The 20726-nt window shown below is 44.7% G+C and overlaps 1 protein-coding gene across 1 annotated transcript in view; it reads right to left on the bottom strand.

Moving 5' to 3' along the window:
* The window catches only part of LOC111218266 (potassium voltage-gated channel subfamily H member 8-like), a 150733-nt gene that overhangs the window by 36135 nt on the left and 93872 nt on the right, over window positions 1–20726 (bottom strand). Inside the window, exons 7-11 of the mRNA XM_022740482.1 lie at window positions 20184–20385; window positions 13207–13575; window positions 11572–11771; window positions 9901–10150; window positions 1710–1924 (exon numbers count right to left, since the gene is read on the bottom strand). Of these exons, the coding sequence (XP_022596203.1) occupies window positions 1710–1924; window positions 9901–10150; window positions 11572–11771; window positions 13207–13575; window positions 20184–20385 (1236 nt within the window). The remainder of the gene's footprint in view (window positions 1–1709; window positions 1925–9900; window positions 10151–11571; window positions 11772–13206; window positions 13576–20183; window positions 20386–20726) is intronic.

A 20726-nucleotide genomic window follows, 5' to 3' on the forward strand; every position in this document is an offset into this window, starting at 1 on the left:
CCCCCTTGCCACCGTTATGTATTTTTAGCCCTCTTGTTCTAATCTTAGCTCCCAGCTCCGGAGGAAACCAAGGAATGCTCTGCGATGTGGGGGCGTGATAAGTGTGCACTTGCCGCGTGCCGCCGTGCGCTCGTCTGTGCGTGTGTGAGTGTGTGGGTGTACTGAAGTTTGTGTGTGTGTGTGTGTGTGTGTGTGTGTGTGTGTGTGTGTGTGTGTGTGTGTGTGTGTGTGTGTGTGATCATTGGCGCGGCAGTGTGAGCAGAGCATGTGTGTGTGTGAGTTTGTCTCCGCATGTTTGTGGAGATAGATTGTTCGTCCTCGTCATGTTTCTGGTGCAGAGAACACGAGGGTGCAGAACATCCTGTGATCTCCCCACTCGACTGGTTACTCGTGCACACTGCGTTGTTTTGCCCAAGGCCCCGGGGTCACGAGAGCCTGTAACTCAGCAGGGACGCACACTGGAAATACAACCATCACTTTCCCATCTTCCCTTCCTCCTTCCATATCATCCTCTCCTGCCGTTCAGTTTAAGTCTCCACATGCCGACACGTCTCCTCTTTGTTGCCATGAACATTACCATTCACCCTTCATCCTCTGAGATTGCCTCTTGACGTATTTGTCTAGTGAGCAGACAGGTGCTGAATTTTTCTATGTCGCAGCAGTTTCCTCTCACATACATATTCAAACACACTCTGCCGTGTGTCCTGCTGCTGCTACCAGAGGGATTTTACATGCATAAGCAGGATGGCCATCTGAAACCCAGACCCAAGGTATGGGCTGCAGCCTGCGCATCTGGACACACACACACACACACACACACACACACACACACACACACACACACTGACATGAGCACACATTTGCACCTCGCTCTCACTCTGCAGTAAGCGTGCTGAACCCCAGAGAAACAAATGGCACTGCAGTGGGAAAGGAGGTAGCCTATATGAGGAAGAGTAGAAAAGAAAATGAGATAGAGCCCCCCCCCCCCCCTCCCCTTCTTCTCTCCTCCTCCTCCTCCTCCTCCCTGTTCTCCTCGACTGGCTGGGCTATTTATATCGAGCAGGATCCAATCTTAGCAACAGCTGCAGGGGACACAGCCAGTCAGGGAGAGCCCGTGCTTCCCCCCTTGCTCTATTTTTAGCAGTAGGACAGCTTCAAACAGCAGCACTGAGTTATTCTTGTCCCTGTGTTTTGCTCCCTCTGCTGCTGCTGCACCAGCCAGAGGTGCAGGGCTTTGTGTTTGTGTATTTGATGGCAGGGGTTGAGAAAAAGCCCTTCAAGGCTCGACTTGTCAAATTGTGATGTGTGCACAGATGTGTGTGTGTGTGTGCGTGTGTGTGCATTTCAAGCAGTGGTGGCGAGGTCACGCTCAGCTTTTATCCACGAGACGTCCTCCTCAGGTGAGCGTCTCCTCAGGCTACACGTTATCGCCTTACAAAATTTCATTTTCAGTTTGCACTTCCAGGGCTGCGGTGCGACTGATCTGCTGGGTTTCATGGCGTACACTTTGTCTGTGTGCATTTATAAATACACAGTCTTCACCACAGTCTTCATGCCACCTGCAAAACCCGTTCCTCATCCTCAGTTTTGGATGAAGTCAGGGCTGTTATGTTGTTTCTGTCTGACGCCCACAAGGGGGCAGTTTAACCTGTGATGAATTCATCTCAGCTCCCTGAAGGGGTAATTTGAGGGAACACACACAAACTCACATCGGCCCCGTGGCCCTCCCGCAGGTTGTACGTGAGGTCGTGTTGGATCTCGCTGATGAACTTCTGGGCGTACTCGGGGTAGAGCCGGAGGACCTCGCGCAGGCCCTTCAGGCTGATGTACTGCAGGTCGCAGTAGGTCAGGGCCTTGACGTTGGCGTTGGTCTTGATCACCTGCTCCTTCGTCAGGTAGTCCGAGCCAATCAGGTCTCCTTTGCCTGGGGAGGAGCACCGACAGAGAGACACGTTTATTTCTCAAAAAGCAGTGATTTTGAATGAGTGTGTTTCCAGCAGCCGTCTCCACCTGAGAGAAAGGGATCAGCAAGTGAAGCCGGTTAAATCAATTAAACACAGACTGTCTGAGCTGCAGATCATTAAAGACAAGAGATGAAAGGAATGGACCTGCTAAGTCAATTCAACAGCAGGGGTGGGAGAGTGTGTTGGACTGTATGTTTAATGGACCTGGGAACTCATTGCTCCCCAGTATAAAAGTTCGTCTTCGTTTACAAAGAGATACACTACCTGCACAAAGCAGCACTGAGCAGCGCTAACACAAACTTTCTCAATGTCAAAGTGATGCTTGTTGCTGGTTGCATGTGGCTGATCTGCAGTAGTTGGTTTCAGAAAAATAAAGTGCTTCAAAGAGCCTCTTTTAAACAGAGATCCCACCATATTGGACCAAACCAAGCAGGTGTGTGATTTTTAGATAGCATAGCATGCTAGCTTTCATGAATCAGAGGCGTGATATTCAACAGAACAGCGTCGACGTCCTTTCCCGCCATGTTGGCCCTGCACATACGTCAATCCAGCTCTGTGACGAACTCCACTAACAGCGTAAAGCTGAAAGCTCAAAGTGTTGATCCATAAGAAGATATATTTAAAACCATCTCAGTGTAGTTTTACATCTCCTCTCTCAGGCTTCTCTCTGGAGCTCTAGTAACAACAGGTCGGTGAACCAATCAGAAGAGAGGAGGCTCTGAGCCTCTCTTCTGATTGGCTGACTGTTTTCTGACTGATCCAATAAAAATATAGCAGATTTCAGGTAAAAACACTCAGAGAAACCAAATCCTGCAAGGTTTGGATGGTGGGTCCAGGTGGGCGGGGCTTGGTGACTGCTTTGTTGTGACATCACAAAGTTCCAGAAGTCCTGACGGCTGGTTTTAAGGCTCAGTTTCTGAATACAGGCTGGGTGCATTTCTCTGTGGACTGAGGCTTTGATACTTTCACAGTATTAATATAGAAGCTAGAGCTGATCTATAATCACACTACACATGGACACAGACCTTTACACTGGAGGAGCTTTAAAGGTGGAACAATGATGCACTATACAGAACGGCGAGGTGGAATGAAAGCATTGTATATCTTCTATAAAATGAGCTTAATTGATTGTATAAGTGTTGTTATTGGATTTCATTCTGATTTTAATGTCAGTGATGACGCATTTTTAGCTATTCTGTCAACAGTTTGTTGACATGGCTGTGAGATATCTGCTGCTTTCTTTGAATTAGTCTCTGTGAGTCCACAACCTTTCAGAAGCACCATCTAACTGAAAGCGACTTGTGGTGCAACCATTTCCAGTTTCCTTTTCTGGTGTATCCTCACAGTGAGCGGGATCAGTGCAGACGATTATTTTTCAGAACAAAACATGGCCACCATCCACTAATTGTTTTGAGGTAATCTCATCTGAGTGGATTAGTTTTAAAAATCCCTGACGAGGAGTCTTGTCAGCGAATCCTGACGCTGTCTGTCGGCATTTCACAGTACAAGTAAAGGCGGTACTCAAGATTGCTGCTGCTCAGGTTCAGGCTCAGTTCAACAGTGTGGAAACATACCGTTCATCATTTTCAGAAAGATTATTACTGTGTGTGATGCCAAGAAGAAAAAGAAAATGTATGTGGTGCAACATTAATTTGTGAGGCTCTTGACAGACAAAGCCCTGTGCAGTATTAGGAGGAGAGAAAAAAGGGAAAAAGTCAAACAAAGAGCTTCAGGGCTGAACAGCCACACAGCCGGGAACAGAGTGGAGGGGGGGAGGGAAAGGGAGGCACAGAGGAGCAGAGAGGGAATAGAGGCAAGATGGAGGGAGGCTGGGGGGGAGGAGGGGGGGTGACTGGAGAGTGAGGAAGAGTGAGAAGAGGGAGGATGTGAAGATGAAGGGAACTGGAGAGGGACACGGTGTGGGGGTGGCCGCAGACTGGCGCAGGTTGATTGAGGGGAAATGGATGGGCGGGGTGAGAAAGAGAGAGGGGAGGGGAGAGGCAGGGTGAGGAAAGGCTCGGAGCATTTCTACAAGAGCAACAGCAGCCATTGGACACGGCCCTCTACCCCTCCCCTGAACCTCCAACCACCTCCACATCCTGCTGCACTTACAACAGCCTCCTGCAACCTCATGTCCTCACCCCCCCCCCCCCCCCCCCCCCCCCCCCCCCACACACACACACACACACACACACACACCCCCATCTGTGCTTCTACTTCATTTGGCTCTTCACATGCTCCGTCTGTCTCCCTGTCTTTTTTACATCAGAGGCATTTCCGCTCCTCCATTTTCTTTCCCCATCACCACCACCGCAGTTCAGCTCGAATTATCCTGGTCACAGAGATGATGGGAGGCACTGGAGCTGAGAGTGACGGCAGCGTAAGGGAAAAGCTTTTTCTTTTTTCTTCTTATAATCACAGTGAAATGTTAAACTGAGCAGGAGATGAATACTTGAAAGTGACATTTAGGAGTGTGTATCCGTCTCGTCTTCAGCGCGGGTCTCAGTAAAGGTGAGAAAGACGACGTCAGGGAACAAAAGCTTATGAAAGAAGCTCGTTTTATCAATGTCGGTGATTCTGCTGCTTATAAAATGCAAAACTTCACCAAATATTTCATGTATTTATTCTCTTATTTTGGAAAAAAGACACATAGGTGAGTGGGATGATCTTCAGCTGTGTTACACTAACAGGCCTTCCCTTCACAAACACACACCAACATGCAAACAGATTATGCAGATTGGCCTAACAGGGGGTGTTATGAAATAAAATGTCAATCTTTTACTTTAGTCACACACCATTAATCCAATTCTAAATAATACACTCCTCCATACATTACACTGATTCAGTGTGACGGTCGAGGTAAAGGTCAATTTAGGTCGATGAAATTTGCGAGCTGATGTAAGCGTTAAATCACCGTTCCTGTTTTAATGACATTAGTCTTGGGTGTCGATTGGCCCAACAGGTGTCTGCACCACATCACGCCTGTCATGCATAGATCCAGATGTTTTATGGAGCAATTACACACCTTTTTTTCACACATCCAGTGCACACGCTGCAGCCAGTTAAAGGTCCCACCCAGTGTAAAGGTCTCTGTCCATGTGTAGTGTGATTATAGATCAGCTCTAGCTTCTATATTAATACTGTGAAAGTATCAAAGCCTCAGTCCACAGAGAAATGCACACAGCCTGTATTCAGACCTTTGGAAACGAGGGCGTAGACACCCACAGCCGCTCCCTGATTGGGTCTCATCAGCCTCGACTACCAGGGGTGAAAGCGACATTGGATAATGAAATAAAAGCGTTACTGACCTTGTTGTTTGGTTTAATTCTGCATTCTAACGCTACAACTGTCTTTGCTGTTCATCGTTCAGAGTATTTTCTGAAACTAATCAAAGGCTCTGATGTGGAGCTAAAACGGTGGTCTGGACAGAGATCGTAAAACGCCATTTTAAAATGTCAGGACTTCTGTAACTTTGTGATGTCACAACAAAGAAGTCACTGATCTAAGCCATGCCCCAAGCCCCGCCCACCTGGACCCACCATCCAAACCTTGCAGGATTTGGTTTCTCTGAGTGTTTTTACCTGAAATCTGCTATATTTTTATTGGATCGCTCAGAAAACAGTGAGCCAATCAGAAGAGAGGCTCAGAGCCTCCTCTCTTCTGATTGGCTCACTGACCTGTTGTTACTAGAGCTCCAGAGAGAAGCCTGAGAGAGGAGATGTAAAACTACACTGAGATGGTTTTTGGTTCTTAAAAGCACAAATAAATCTTCTGATGGATGACGTCTCTGTGGGGGAGGAGTTCAGCTCTGATAAACATGGACTCCACTGGTTCGAGATGATATTGCTGGTAGTGTAAAGAGTGTGTAAACATTACACAGTGTGTAACATGGGGCTGGATATGTCTGATCTACTGGTCGCACCTGAACACTCGGAGGTGTGTTTGTGTCGGGTCAGTTGCAGATGAACCTGTACGTCCTGTAGAAGCAGGTTCTTGGTGACGGCCATGACGGGCTGCACCGTGACGGAGAGCTTCCTGGACTGTGCATGGCTCTGCTCCAACCACACTTCAGCATTAATAATCAAGCTGCTTTAATAATGTAAAATCTATTAATTATTAACACCAGCACAGCACCACACTTTGTCTATTGATGTGTGTGTTTGTGTGTGTGTGTGTGTGTGTGTGTGTGTGTGTGTGTGTGTGTGTCACCATCAAGATCAAATATGGGCCGGGGGCTTGGCATTTGAAGATAAATCCACTTCAACTCACACACACACACACACACAGACACACACACACACACACACACACACAGACACACAGACACACACACACACACACATAGAAATACATGTGCACAGGTACAAACCATTAATACAATACATCTTGACCTTTCAAGGAACTGACTTTTGAGACATGTGAATCTGTCCTTGTCACAAACGTGAACCCCCCCCCCCTCTCTGTCCATCACTGTGTGTATTACCCATTCACACAGGCACATCTCGGAGACGTGCGCTCTGTTTGCTGGATTAGTGTAGTGAAGGCTCTGAAGCACAACCAGAGGAAATGAGATTTCAGCGTGCGAGACGGCTGACTACAGAAATGATTCTAAGCTGTTGTCACAGGTACAACAACTTGTCTGACCACACACTTTCCAATCTGATTTTCTTTTTTTTTTATAATCTTAAATTGTTGCGTGTATCTACAAATAACTATGTCACAAAGCGAATCTCTTCCTCTGATGTCACCAGAGAGGAAGTGTCGCATCAACTCTCCGAACTCTTACACAGCAAACGCCGATGACGGAGACACAGAATAAGCAGCGGCCTGTAGGTTTACTGACTCTTGACGGTCGTGGGACGTTACTGCAGCTCAGTTTCTAGTTGCAGCTTCTCAAACGAGTCACTTTCTGGTTGTTGTTTTATTTCATTGTAAAGTGTCACTGTTAATTGGTTGCTCAGGAAAATTACTGTAAAGTGTGTGTTTTGTTTTTGATTGATTGAAGTCATGCTGTGATTATTGAGACGGCAGATCAGCTGCGATCGCACCAGAGTATCGCAGCTTGTTTATGAGCCTGAAACTCTTCAGATGTTTAAACTCCTCGTGAATCTTTGGCCCTTGTTCCTAAGGCACATTCAGCTTTAACTTTTCTGATTTTTAGATACGTGTTTCTGACAGTGATGAGAGACGCTCCTCGTCAATCTGAGCCGCATCTCTTTCATCTGCAGGCTCGTAAGTTTCATGCATCAGTCTCGAAGAGAAACCAAACTAAGCCTCAACACAGGGGAACATCTAACAGTACGTTAGTGAGGTACACAGAAGAGATCTATGTTATCATGAATGGGTGAAATGAAACTCATGTGCTTTAAAGGGCCTCCATCAATGAACTGAGATGAGGTAGGAGTCTACAGGTGAAGCCGCCACACCAAACAGACCAGAAAAGAATAAAAGGAGAGAAAAACGACCCCGGCGCCTCTTTAGTTGATGAACATGAAGTGAAGGTATAGACATGACATGTAACGTGACGGTGGCAGCTGGGATATTTGTGGCTGAGGTGCAGGCGGCCGTGTAGAGCATGACTCTCTGCTTCGTCCTCCCACACACTGTCTGCAAATCAGTCCTGTTTAATATTAGCCTTCGCTGGAACACAGCTCCGCCCTCACATCCCCGGAGAGCGACGCCAGTGTGGACATATGATCACACGCGCACGCACGCACGCACGCACGCGCACACACACACACACACACACACAGTACAGAGCAAAAGATACCAGTTATGTTCCCTCTCTCTCTCTCTCTCTCTCTCTCCAGGTTTTTGGCTCCATACAGCGCACTAATGTTTTTTCATGCTCAAATCAAAACTCATTCTCAGTAGCTGCTGCTGCTGCCAGCGTCGCCTCGGCTGTGATCATTAGGACACAGGTCTCTCCCCCAGGCAGGAATATCCTAACCAAAGTTTGGAGCTGCTCATTAGGGATTGTTGTCCACCTCTGGTAGAGACAGGAACAGCTTGTTTTTATTGAATATTTAAAATGAATGACGGACTAATAATTACCAAGAAAAGTTTTGGTTGAATTTTTTAAAGACAACATCCGATGAAAATCAAGTGTTTAACCTTGTCAACATCCGTGTGATGTTTTCTTTTATAATAATACAAGACATATGAAAACTGCAGTGAACCAACGACAGTCTCATGAAAACAGAACACAAACCTCAGGAACCAATCCGGTCACTCTGTTGGGATGGGGGGGGCGGGGCTAAATAAACCTGAAACCTTGTCAGTACAGAGAGAGAGCGAGAGTTAGCATTAGCACAACCGCTAACACTGTGTCAGCCACTGCCAGTTACAAGCTAACAAACAACATAAACAAGTAAATGATGCTAACAGCGCTAACCGCTCTGATACAACAGACTCCTCTGAGTCTGGGTCTGACTGAGGCTCAAACATGTGGCTGAGCGTCTCTGATGGTTCCTCCTCTCACCATCGTGATGCTCTCTGCTCTCTCACCTGTCCACCTGGAGAGAGCAGGTGGTGGTGGGCGGGGTCATAGGGCCGATCCGGATAAAAACAAGCGTCAAAATCATTGTATTGTTGTTTTGTTTTGACATGAACAAGCAATCATGACCACGCCCACTGAGGAGACAGGAAGTGAAAATAGTGAATTTTCACTGAATATGAGTTGAAAACACGTCTGGAGGAAGTTTAATGTTTACAAAGACTGAAACATGACACAATGAACGATAATGAAATGTCCCATTCATGTTGTATTTATTGATTCATTTACACAAACACAAACATCCTAATTCATTCCTTAATTCATTCATTCACTCACTCATTCATTCATCTCTCAGTGTCTGTACTCGGCCATATGTGAGGTCTGATAACAAGACGTCCCACATCTCTGTTCACACTGCAGTGAAGGATTACTGTGTGTGGTTCGCAGGATCAACACAGTGGGAAGCCTCGACTCTGTGTGTGGTTGTGTGTGTGTGTGTGTGTGTGTGTGTGTGTGTGTGTGTGTGTGTGTGTGTGTGTCGAGCATGGTGATAACTCTTTAAAGCAGCCGAGCACAAACAACAGGCTCTTTATCAGCTCTTTTTCAGCCCTGCCTTCCTCGTTGTTTGAACGATATACACTCATCTGCCTCTCTGTCCTTCCTCCTCCTCCTCCTCCTTCCTCCTCCTCCTTCCTCCTCCTCCTCCTCCTCCTTCCTCCTCTCTCCTTCCTCCATCCTCCTCCTCCTCCTCCTCCTCCTCCTTCTTCCTCCTCCTCCTTCCTCCTCCTCATCAACCTAATTTCCACTCAAACCCAGTTCCAGTTGCTCTGCAGGTCTGATTGGATGAAACTAAACACAGAAAAGTGAGATTATCTGAACTGTAATCAGTGAACTGAGACGTGATCTCTCTCTTTCTTCAGAGTCCTCACTTCATCAGCAGCATTTAATATCAAACAGACACATTCTCCTGAATCTTATCAGAGCTTTCGTCAAATTAACGACTCTCACCTTCATTAACGATGCGACGCCGTGTCCCGCCGATCATGATCATCTCACATCCTCTCATTAAGCCTCACTTTGACAGGTAATTGTCAGATCAGAGCTGTTTTCATCCACTTCTCTATCACAAATTTACGCATAATTTCCCTCAAATAACAAACCACCCTCGTTGCTTTTTAGTCTAATTAGAGGAACCAGTGTGTCGTTTTACAATCTGAGAGTCAAACAAATCAAACCTCACACTGCAGAGTTTCAGATAAAGCCTTTTCATTGACAGTTTCTTGATCCCGTTTCCTCATTAATTTGAAGCTAGACGGAGAAAGAGATGTCTCAAACAGGAAAATAACTGGAACATCAACAGAAGAGCATGAGTCAAAACATTTCCCTTTTGAGGATCCGCGACATGTGAATGACACGTGACCTCCTCTTGCTCTGACTCACCCAGGATGGCCAGCACCGTGTTGTCTTTCAGGACCTCCATGGACCCCGAGCAGACGAAGTAGATGGCCTGCAGGGCGTCCCCCTGCCGGATGAGGAACTCGCCCGGAGCGCAGAAGGAGGTCTTGATGATGAGGGAGAGCGAGCGCAGGCACCCCCTGCTGGCCGACTCGAACAGCGGCAGCTGGAGCAGCTCCTTGTTCAGGTGCATGGCGATGTCGGCCCGCAGCTCATCCGGGAAGTCCTTCAGGAGCTGAGAGGTCAGAGGTCAGAGGTCAGACACGTTACAGGTGAGATAAGAATAAACGGGATAATAAATAAACTTTATAACACAGCCCTCAATTTACAGGGCAATGCATCATATACTTAACGTTTCCTCCTGGTATTTAATGTAGGTGCAGTGGAAGAAGTATTTTAGACACTGTGCACCTACAGTTACAGAACAGACGAGCTAAACTTGTTCTTACTGTTTTCTTCTTGCACACATTAGTTTACAGTCCACATACCTTATACCTACGGTGTTATATATAATACAGGATTAACAACATGTTATTGCTGAGTGAAGGAGAAAATAAAATATAAAATAGAGGATCCGAACGACAGCCAGGGATCTGTTCATCTCTGTAAACGCTTCAAATCAGGAACAGTGGCTGGAAATCGTCCATGACATTTTCATCATGGAAATTGTTGACTTTATTTTTTGAGAGTCAGAGAATCATTTAAAAAAGAACTGGGAAAAAATGGACACAAGACACAACACCGACTAAATGAAAGCGTAATTTAAAGAGTTGTATGAAAAATAACTCCAGTGTTATTTTATGTGTTATATCAAGTGTGAAAAATCAAAAGAAAAAAAAAAAGAAACTTTCTTAATGAAAGTTTCCCATTTTCATCCAAGGAGGAAAAACTCTCACAAGATAAAGTCATGTAATAACATACACAGTAAATAAAGGTGGATCAAACATGGCTGAACTTCCGTGTTTAATGAGAAATATTATTTTGATTATTTTAATTACACAAGAAGAACGAACGGTTTATTTCCTGAACTTCTCTTGTTTTGTTTGGGGAGCCTGTAGGTCTCCAGTATTTACAACAAGACTTAGAGTTTAATTCATTATTTAATGAAATGTTTTTCTTCCACTGCAGCTACATTTATTTTGGAGCCGCTCAGTACTTTTATTTCTACCTTATTCAAACAATGAAATTACCTCTGGCTGTTTTATTAAATTTCATCTGTGTAACTAATGACTTTACTAACTAGTGTGTTATATTGCATTAATTGCTGGAGCAAGACATAATTAATGGCCCGTTAATGCGATTCATTTGGGACAAAAGAGAAACAGAGAGAGCGGTGACACCAGCACGGCTGTCGAGATCATCATCACCAAGATAGTGTTTTTACTGGGAACTAGTCTCTGCTGTTCTCCTGAGTGATCGGGACTGTCTCCTGCTGCTGCTGCATTTTTCAAATGTCATTTATCAGTGTGTTGAGAACGACCATGAATTCCCCTCCACTGCGTCGGAGCAGAAATCTCAGATGTAGATCTTTAAAAATCTGAGCAAATGAGACGGAACCTCTGCAGGACTGAAGACTGTTAGAGGTTGAGACCCTTTAATGTCGATGCGTCGCTACGGTTTTAATTTGAAGAACAGGTTCGGAGTGTGTGTCCTCACCTCGCTGACGTCTATCCCGTTGTTGACTGACCAGGTGGTCTGGAAACACTCCAGCATGCGCTGCTCCAAGGCCTTGGGCAGCCGATGGACCCTGATGAAGTCCTTCAGGTCCTTGGTGCGGGTGTGGTAGAGCGAGCGGCGCGAGTACATCCTCTGGATGATGGCCGTCACATTACCAAACACCACGGCGTGCATCAGCGCTGGAGGACAGGAGGAGGGTTTCTTTAACTCTGCTGTGTGTGTTTTTATATGAATCAGAGTTAATTACAGAGCGATTTGATTGGCTTTAATCGAGGATGGCCCTCGTGAAAATCCCATAATGCCTCTGCACAGCAGGAAGCGTTATGGGAGGTCTTCATGCGCTTCAACAAGTTAGAAAGCAAAGGGCTGGAAATGACTGAGCTGCTCTATAACCGCTGTAAAGCATCGCCTCAAGTGGATTACTGCTTTCACAGAAATGGCAGAAACAAACCAGTGAAAAAATATAATCCCAGTGTTGGAAAAATCCTTTATTTCTAGTGAAAAAAAAAAAGACTTTTCTAAAGCTCCAGTCCCAGTATGAGGGCTGGTTCTCGGTGTGGACTTACTGGTTTCTCACTGGTTTGCTTTGAATGTGAACAGTGAGGACTGGAACTGTGTTTTTAATGTACTTTCCTGACTACGTCGCAGAGCAGTTTCCTTCTTCTGCCCCTATAAATGTCCGAGTAGAAAAGCTGCTGAACCAGCGTTCAGACCGCAGGACACTTACACAGTCCACTGACACCCAGACTAATGACATTATTTCAGGATGACTGCTCCTTCAGGCACGGCGACCCGCCTCACATTCTGGAAAAAACCCTGGTGTAAAAACGTCTAATATCTTCCAGTCGCAGCTGAGGGGCAGCTCGCCGCCAGAGAGCTCTGAACTCAGTGTGAGGATACGTTTCAGAGAGATTAATGAAGCTCTCTCTCTCTCTCTCTCTCTCGCTCAGCTTTCTCCTTTGATACTGTACACAAATCACTGAGGGTGCAAGGTTATTAAAAACCAACGCAACACACACACACAAAAAAACACCCACTCCAAAACCCAGATTTAATTAAATGCAAAGGATGAGAAGCTTTTTCTTATTGCGAACAAATCCCACGAAAAGACCAAAACCAACAATGTGTTTCACTCTCCGCACAAAATCTGAGCAAATAGAGCAAAGCTGCACATTATGTTTGTTTTCCTTTCTAAAGTAGAAGATATTCTATTATAGATGTTTGAATCGGCATCTGGATAACATCTGGACACAAACGTACAAAGCGATGGACGATCTTTCCAATAGTTCATGAGAAAAAGGTTGAAAGGATTAAATCATCTCCTGTCTTGAACATATGAGAAATATTTTTTAAAAATTCCCGCGTGCACCAGAAACTAATGACGTGTTTATTGACTCATGACTAAACTTTACACCAACTTCCAGTGAAACCTGGTCAGTAGTTTTAAATATATCCTGACAACAAATAAACAAAGCTTCTCAGTCGACAGGGAGAGAATAATGAGATGGTAAACGGGGGGGAAAATGGACAAATGAAAAGTGCTCAGTTGCTTGTCGATGTTTTTCAGACACCAGATAATGAGCAGAGTGAGACGTCACACACACACTCTCTCACCTCCTATGAGCATGGTGCAGATGGAGAAGATCTTCTCCGAGTCCGTGTTGGCCGACACGTTTCCAAACCCCACGCTGGTCAGACTGCTCAGAGCGAAGTAGAGCGACGTCACGTAGCTGCTACGCATGGACGGGCCGCCGGTGCCCGTCCCCGACACGGCCTCGCCCCCTGATATGTTTCCATAGTACTGGCTGGAATTCCAGGAGCCCTGCCCCCCGACCTCTGACCCCGACACGTTCCACTGGCTGCTGCTGCTGCTGCTGCTGCTGCTGTTGGCGGGAAGGCTGCTGACTGTGGAGGGGACCAGCGTGGCCAGGGGGGGCAGGAAGTACGGGGTCCCCAGGCGTTTAGCCAGCTCGTGGAGCCAACCTGAGAGAAAGAGCAGGAAATTAATTCAGAAAAATCCCTTTATTTAACTGCACTGACACATGATCAGAACAGAACTGCTCCTGACGCCACAGCTGAATATTTCCATTTTCAAAAAAGTAAAAAATCTGATAACGATGTATTTAACAATGTTAATTTCCTTTACATAACAAATAATGTAAATAAACATTTTTCTATAATATTCCCTTTAATTTGTTTTTGTTCCAGCTAATTTCTTGGAAACTTTCCTCTTAATTTCCTACTAATTATCTGCTATTTAGATGATAATTACTGAGACACTTGGAAAGAAAGGCTGATGCAACTTGGTACTAATTATAAGGGAAATGGAGAAAGTGTCAGTTGCTATGTTGAAGTACCTACTCATTATATTTCTCTAAGTTTTTAGAGAAGAAAAAAAAGTAGGAAAATATGTAGTAAGTAAGTTAGAAATAGTTAATAAACAGACGTCGATGTCCATCAGAGTTTCCAGGAAAAACAGATTCTTAATTGTATAGAAAATGTGCCACAGTGAGTCACTGTATGTTCCAGACCTGCTCTGTGTAAATTAGGTACAACTACAGTATGTGTGTATAGTATAAAGTATAACTGCTGAGTCTGTGAAGTTTTATAGCTTCATAGTTTTATTTATTGATGTATATGAACAATGAATATATGAAATGAATATTTACTGCATTACACCAAAACACGTCTCTGGCATGTTTGTATTTCAATTTCTTCTGAGAGAAATCGACAGAGGAAGGAAAAATAGGAAGAAAGGGTAGAAAGTAGGAAGTGAAAGAAGAAGAATAAATTACTGAGAGACAGTGTTTGGGAGTAGACGAGTCGGGTGGTGAAGCCCAGCTGAGTCACAGGCTGCAGAACCAGAAGAAGAGAGACAGTGAGCGAGGGAATATGAATAATACAATAAGGATGCATCCGTTCATTGATCTGCAGCATCACACATTTCAGGCAAAAGGCTTTGACCTTCTGTATGTGTGTATGTGTGTGTGTGTGTGTGTGTGTGTGTGTGTGTGTGCTCTCAGACAGTGAGACCGGCCTGCCAACATAAATAAGCAGAAGTGACAATTGAGCTGTGAGCAGAGTCCCAGTCAAGCAGCTAAACTAACAACATTAGCGGATTTAACACCTGAGTAGTTTCCTAATTACTTTGTCATTAGCTCAACTTAACCTCTGCCGCCCCGAGGAAACGTGGACCTGACTGTGCTGCGGGCACGTGGACCTAAATATAAAAAACAATAACGGTACAAAGGGTTTTTCTTTGTGTGGTCAATGCATGAGGGAATGTGAGGAGCATTACTGATGATACTGCACCACTATAATAAACCTAAATCACCACTATACGAATGCAGTGAAAGGTGAATACAATTCAATTCATATCAGTTTAACCACTGGAAAATTGTGGTTTTTCTATCACGGCGGAGTTGAAGCAGCTGCCTGCCTCTCTGTGTCTGTAACACTTTATAATAAAGGTACAAAACACACGCACTGCATAATGATTTAATGCATGAATTAATGCAGGACGTATCATGAATTCCTGTTACTAAGAACTGATTGAGTCACTGTGGGTTCGTGTGATTCGATCACGCTTCGAGCATCATCAACTGGTTTTCAATATATTTTTATTAAAGTGCTCAAGATTCCTCCCTGGAATTTACCTGCACAGCAAAACAAGCCCGACTGATTTCCCTCCCAGGCCTGTGGAAGGTGCGCATGTTACACTGCTGAGGGTGAGGGGGGCTCATTAGTTTCAGATACTTCATACATTCATTTATGCCACGAAATTATCTGGAGTCCAGTTACATAGAAGAGTGAATATGAGACGCGTTGCATTTGATCAAGCTCTCTGAAAGCGGAGCGTCACCTGTTCTCACGGGTTCACCCATTCACCTCTCACTAATCACACAAACTCACATTTCTTAATGGTGAGCGACATTTGAGAGTGTTTCTGTACCGTACACCCTGCAGTCATTCAAGCATTAAATCATCATGAATCATGCGGCAGTTAAAGAGTAACAACACTAAATCCACTTTTTTTTGAGTTACTACATTTCGCACTGTCACTTTATCACGTTACTTATTAATCCTGGTATAAAGATTTTATAGTAACTGAAATTATTTTCCTTTTTCAAGGAGAAATGCAGAAGCTTTTGTCTGTGAAGGTTGGAGGTTGAAGTGAAGTGTCTGGGAGAACTCAGATATCTTGAAGCTTGAAAAGCATCAAGGAGAAAAAGAGATGAACTGTCCTTTGGCCGGGGCGTAGCATAGCAAATTACTACACCCACACACATGTGTGAAGAGCCTGGGAACCTAATCATAAACATGAAGTCACGCTGCACATTCTTAAGACCTCAGTCCTACTTAGACAAGACGTATAACTAAATGACCCTGAGACCCTCAGACACTGGCTGTTCACCTCCTCCACCCCTCTCATCTCTGAGGGTATCTACTACAACCTTGGTTGCTATGGCCACAGCCAATGGGGATTGGTCAAACACACAGCTATGCGAGAGATAAACAGTGAACTCTGGTCTATTGTGAGTGGCCTGCGTGGAGACATGAAAGAAAACAGACTTAACCCCCTAACAGTCAGTGACAGTATGGAAACACTGCAAGCATGTGAGTAACTGAGAGTAGTAGCAGAAATACTACAGAAGCAGAAAGACTATATTAACTATATTATTTTCTAATATATACTATACTATATAAACTTTATTAACTGTTTTGTTGCCTTATTTTAAAGTGTTAAGTGCAGCCGCTCTGCCTCTGTCCAAGGTGCTGATTCCACCACTGTGTGGCAGACTGAGCTGTCCGTGGTCCTGAACCTCTGTCTTCCACTCTGTCTAAGGACGCAGTCACGCCAGTATCTATTACAGTGAAATTTGGGACTTGAATCAAATGAATGCCACTTGAATTCATGGAGCAATTATAATTTCTAGTGTCTTTATCGAACAAATCAATTAAACATTCATAGAGCTGGTGGAAAAATTAAGTGAACCCTTGGATTTAAAAAATGGTCGAACCTCCTTTGAGAGCAATAACCTTAAACAAGCTCTTTCAGTAGCTGCTGATCAGACCTGCGCAATGTTCAGAGGCACTTTGGACCGTTGTCTCTAACCAAAACCTCCATTTGGTGTCATTCACTAGACTGCAGGTTTGATAACTCCTAACTAACTGTGTTCTTAGTTAAAATAGATTGTGTTTCTTCATTCTTGTAACTGTGATGACGATCTGACCATATTTTAAGGCACATTTATGCAGGTGAGGAGTTCAGTGCTAGTGAACTTTGAAACGTGAATTTGCACCATTAACCGGTCGCAAACTGATTTGACATTACTGACCTTTGAGCAAACGGAGATTGACAGATTCCAGCATGGAGGATAATATATCACATGATGCACCATCCAGTTTTATATAACGCTTCTCTGTCAGAGTATAAACTACTCCACAAATTACTCTTACATACAAATTGCCAACTGTCTGTTTAGCTAGCTAGATGTCTTGCTAGTCCGCTAGCGTGAAGTTATTATGGAAAGCGATCATCCCCGCAAAGGAGTCACAACATCATCAAAAATCCGACACTACCTCTTCTGCAGGTAGACGTTTTGCCCGTCACTCTTCAGACAAATAAACGATGATGACCCTCCGTCCACAAACGGCAGGTCATCATGGGAAAACTTAAGTTAAATTTGCTTTCAGATGAGAACATTTGTCTTGTCTGGTAGCTTTGGACGGTTTAACTCACAAGGTACACATACATTGTCATTAAAAACGCGGTTACTGTCAGTGTTGTTTACTTGTGTCAAAGATGTCTTGAAACAACAGAGCCACAAGCAGGGCGGCCTCCTCCTGACTTTGAGCCGAGCCTCCACAGCTGACAAAGTGCCTAAAAGGACGAGGCTGGTGATGCTCTGTATTACTGTCAACAAAGTATTGCCTCCACAGCCACATATCAGTCAGATATGGCTTGTTCTTCTGTGTCATAGAGCTCAATTAAACCCACATTAAATATTAAAAACACATGAAAGAGCCACTGGGTTTCATGTTCCTTCATTATGGCAAACACAGCAGCTGTGGTTTATTTTCATTTGATACCACTTATGCCATCATGGCGCCGTAAATCCACACTAGAGAGCTAAATGTGTATAAATCCACAGCTGAAAATAGTCCCCAACAAAAACAGTATTTTTTTTTACAATAGATAAAAACTGCAGTCGACAGATGTTGGAGGTAAAAACAAAACAAGTTATATGCAGGAGCTGATTGTCACGGGGTTAACATTGTTAAGTGTTTTTATGGAATTCGCTGACAAAAAGAAAAATACAGAATAACAGAAGCTTAACAGAGAGTGGAACTGAATCAACAAGCTGTTTTCACCAGGTTCTGTAACTCAGTCTTTCAGGAAAATGTTCCTTTAGTTTACTACTCCATAGACAAATGGACAAATTGGCTTCACGGCTGCTAAAAAACTGAAATATCAAATAAACAATGAAATTGGGTCATTTTTCTAAAAACCTACCATCTTTATCTGAAGATATGGAGCGAGCGACACAACATACTGTTGAGAAACTCTGTTCCAAGGCTGGATTCTTAGTTATTAGATTTGTTCTAAATGTCAACGGGATTTTGAGTCTTACTTCTGGAGCAAAACCTGGAAGTTTTCTGTTTCACTTCAGCTCTCTAAACTTTAAGATACAGCTGCTCAAATCAGAGGTGAATGTCCTTGTGGCCGATATGAAGATATTAAAAATTAAACTGTTTGTTTCTGGCTTGTTTTTGCTGAACTGTCAGGAATCTTGAGCCATCGCCCTCAGCAGTGGTAGCTGCTGTTGAAATTTGGATTTTCCGACAAGCGGTCGCCCTAAAGTCATGCGCCGAAAGCTTCTTTTGTGAACCTACAGTCTGCATGACAACATGCTGTAAGTCCATGTCTGCGTCCAGGTGAGCAGACTGTGTGCGGCCTGTGTGCTGCAGGGAGGGCCGTGACTCTGCTGCCCTTGAATTATTGATAGCCCTGCAGACAAAAACCGTAGCTCTCCCAAGAAGCGGCCAGTTGACTGACGGACAGATAGAGCAGCTCAGTCTATGTTGCATGCCGATATCAGAGCTGTATTGTTCATCATAGCTGGTGTCGTACAAAGGTCGGGCTGCGGACCGGTCTTTGTCGTCCTCCTGGATTCCCTCCATCTGTCTGAATAGTAAATTGAGGGAGCGGTGACATGAATTGATTGCTTTGTTACTATCTGTCATTTTGTGGTTTGCTGAAAGGATAATGATAGGTAGGTTGGTACAAATCAATGAGAGAGAGAGAGAGATGGAGGGAGGGAGACAGCTGGCGAGAGAACACCAGGAAGAATACACTGTGAATAGAAAAAGGATGAGAAGTAACAGGTAGAATAGAATGAAAGAGCAGGACCGATGCCGATCTCTGCTCCAGTTCACGGTGAAAAGGATGAAAGTTTTCCCCCGACTCTTTGTGTGTGTTTACAAGTTTATCAGATTGTGTGCCAGGGCTTCATGTCACCCGCAGGATGTGAGATCCTCCTCTGAGAGAAGCTCGTGGAATATCAAACAAAGGCTGCATCTTATTAAAAGCATCGGTTGTGCTGAAAATTGAGACACACACAGAGGGAGGGGTGGGGTGGGTGGGGTGGGGTGGGGGGGTGGGAGTTGCTCTTGTTGTGAGTACAAAATTACAGCGATCGCTGTGCTGAGGTTAGAGACGTGTGGTCTCAGATCCCGTCCTTCAAGCGAGACGCGGTAGCTGAAGATTCTTACGTGAACCTGAACTCGGCTCATCGCGGCGAAGAACAAAGTCTGGCTGCAATAAGATGAGATGTCATTTAATCTGCATCTGGGAGCCCTAAAATTCTTTCCCTCAGGACACGGCCCACGCTGTAATTGAGAAGAGTGATAGAGTTTCCCCGTCTTTTCTAACTGTGATGCTGTGGATGTGCTCGATTTGCCCAAATGAAATTCTGGTGTCTGGCAGGGTATTTACAGTAGATGCAGAGTGACAATTAAAAACTTGAGCGAAATATAAAACTGTACACTAAAAGCTCTCCACCCAGAGAAAATGGGCCATAAAGCTGCTTCACTCCCACCACACAGACACTAAATTTAGATCTGAGGAGAGCGCCATTTACTGTAAACACCTAATGGGAACATTTTATTTGGCCTCGACAACATGGCAACAAGTGAAAGTTAAAGTGGCTTCGCTGATTGAGGTCTGTACAGTAAGTGCGTCTGTGTGGGAGGAGCACTTACATCCTTTACTTAAATTGATAGTTTGACATTTCTGGGACGCCGGTTAGCTTAGCACAAAGACTGGAAACAAAGGGGAAACAGCTAGCCTGGCTCTGTCCAACAGCTTCAGAGCTGCTGGTAGGCAGGTTTTCTTACCCTCGGACCGAGCCTGCTTAGCTGCTTCCCCCTATTCCCAGCGTTTATGCTAAGCTAAGCTAAGACGACGACATGTGCTGTATGAAGGTTTTGAATCTGTAAAGTCACTAGTTACTAAGTCACATGAAATAGAAAGTACAATTACCTCGGATTTATACTTACAGTAAATACAGTACTGGGTGGATACTAACCAATTTCCCAGGAGCCCGGACTTTCGATCTCCCTGCGGCCGATGAAGTACCAGACACACGCCATCCAGTGGGCCAGCAGGGCGAACATGGACATGAGCAGAGTCAGCACCACGGCGCTGTACTGGGAGTAGCGCTCCAGCTTCTGGAGCAGCCGCAGTAACCGGAGCAGCCGCACCGTCTTCAACAGGTGGACCCCGAAGTACTGCGCAGACAGACACACACCTCATCAGTTCACACACACACACACACACTGCTGCAGCCTTCATTATGTCTTTAATATGAAGAAACTAGTCTGCAAAGGTGCCCAAAGATCTATTCTTTAAAACGATGTTTTTGACAGTTTTGTTCTAAAGATGCATTTTTAGTTTCTTCTTCTTTTTTCAGCTGCAAACCAGAATTGCAAAAAGCGTCTCAGTGTTCGTTTTACATGCATGTGCAGTAATTCACCCTGCAGTTCAACATCCCTCAGGATCCCGAGCATGGAAACACAGATCAGTGAGAGCTGTAGCATGTCGGCAACATCAGATTGGCTCTGTGTCGTTT

Source organism: Seriola dumerili, unplaced genomic scaffold (genome assembly GCF_002260705.1).
Source record: "Seriola dumerili isolate Sdu_G_001 unplaced genomic scaffold, Sdu_1.0 BDQW01000052.1, whole genome shotgun sequence".
Taxonomy (NCBI): Eukaryota; Metazoa; Chordata; class Actinopteri; order Carangiformes; family Carangidae; genus Seriola; species Seriola dumerili.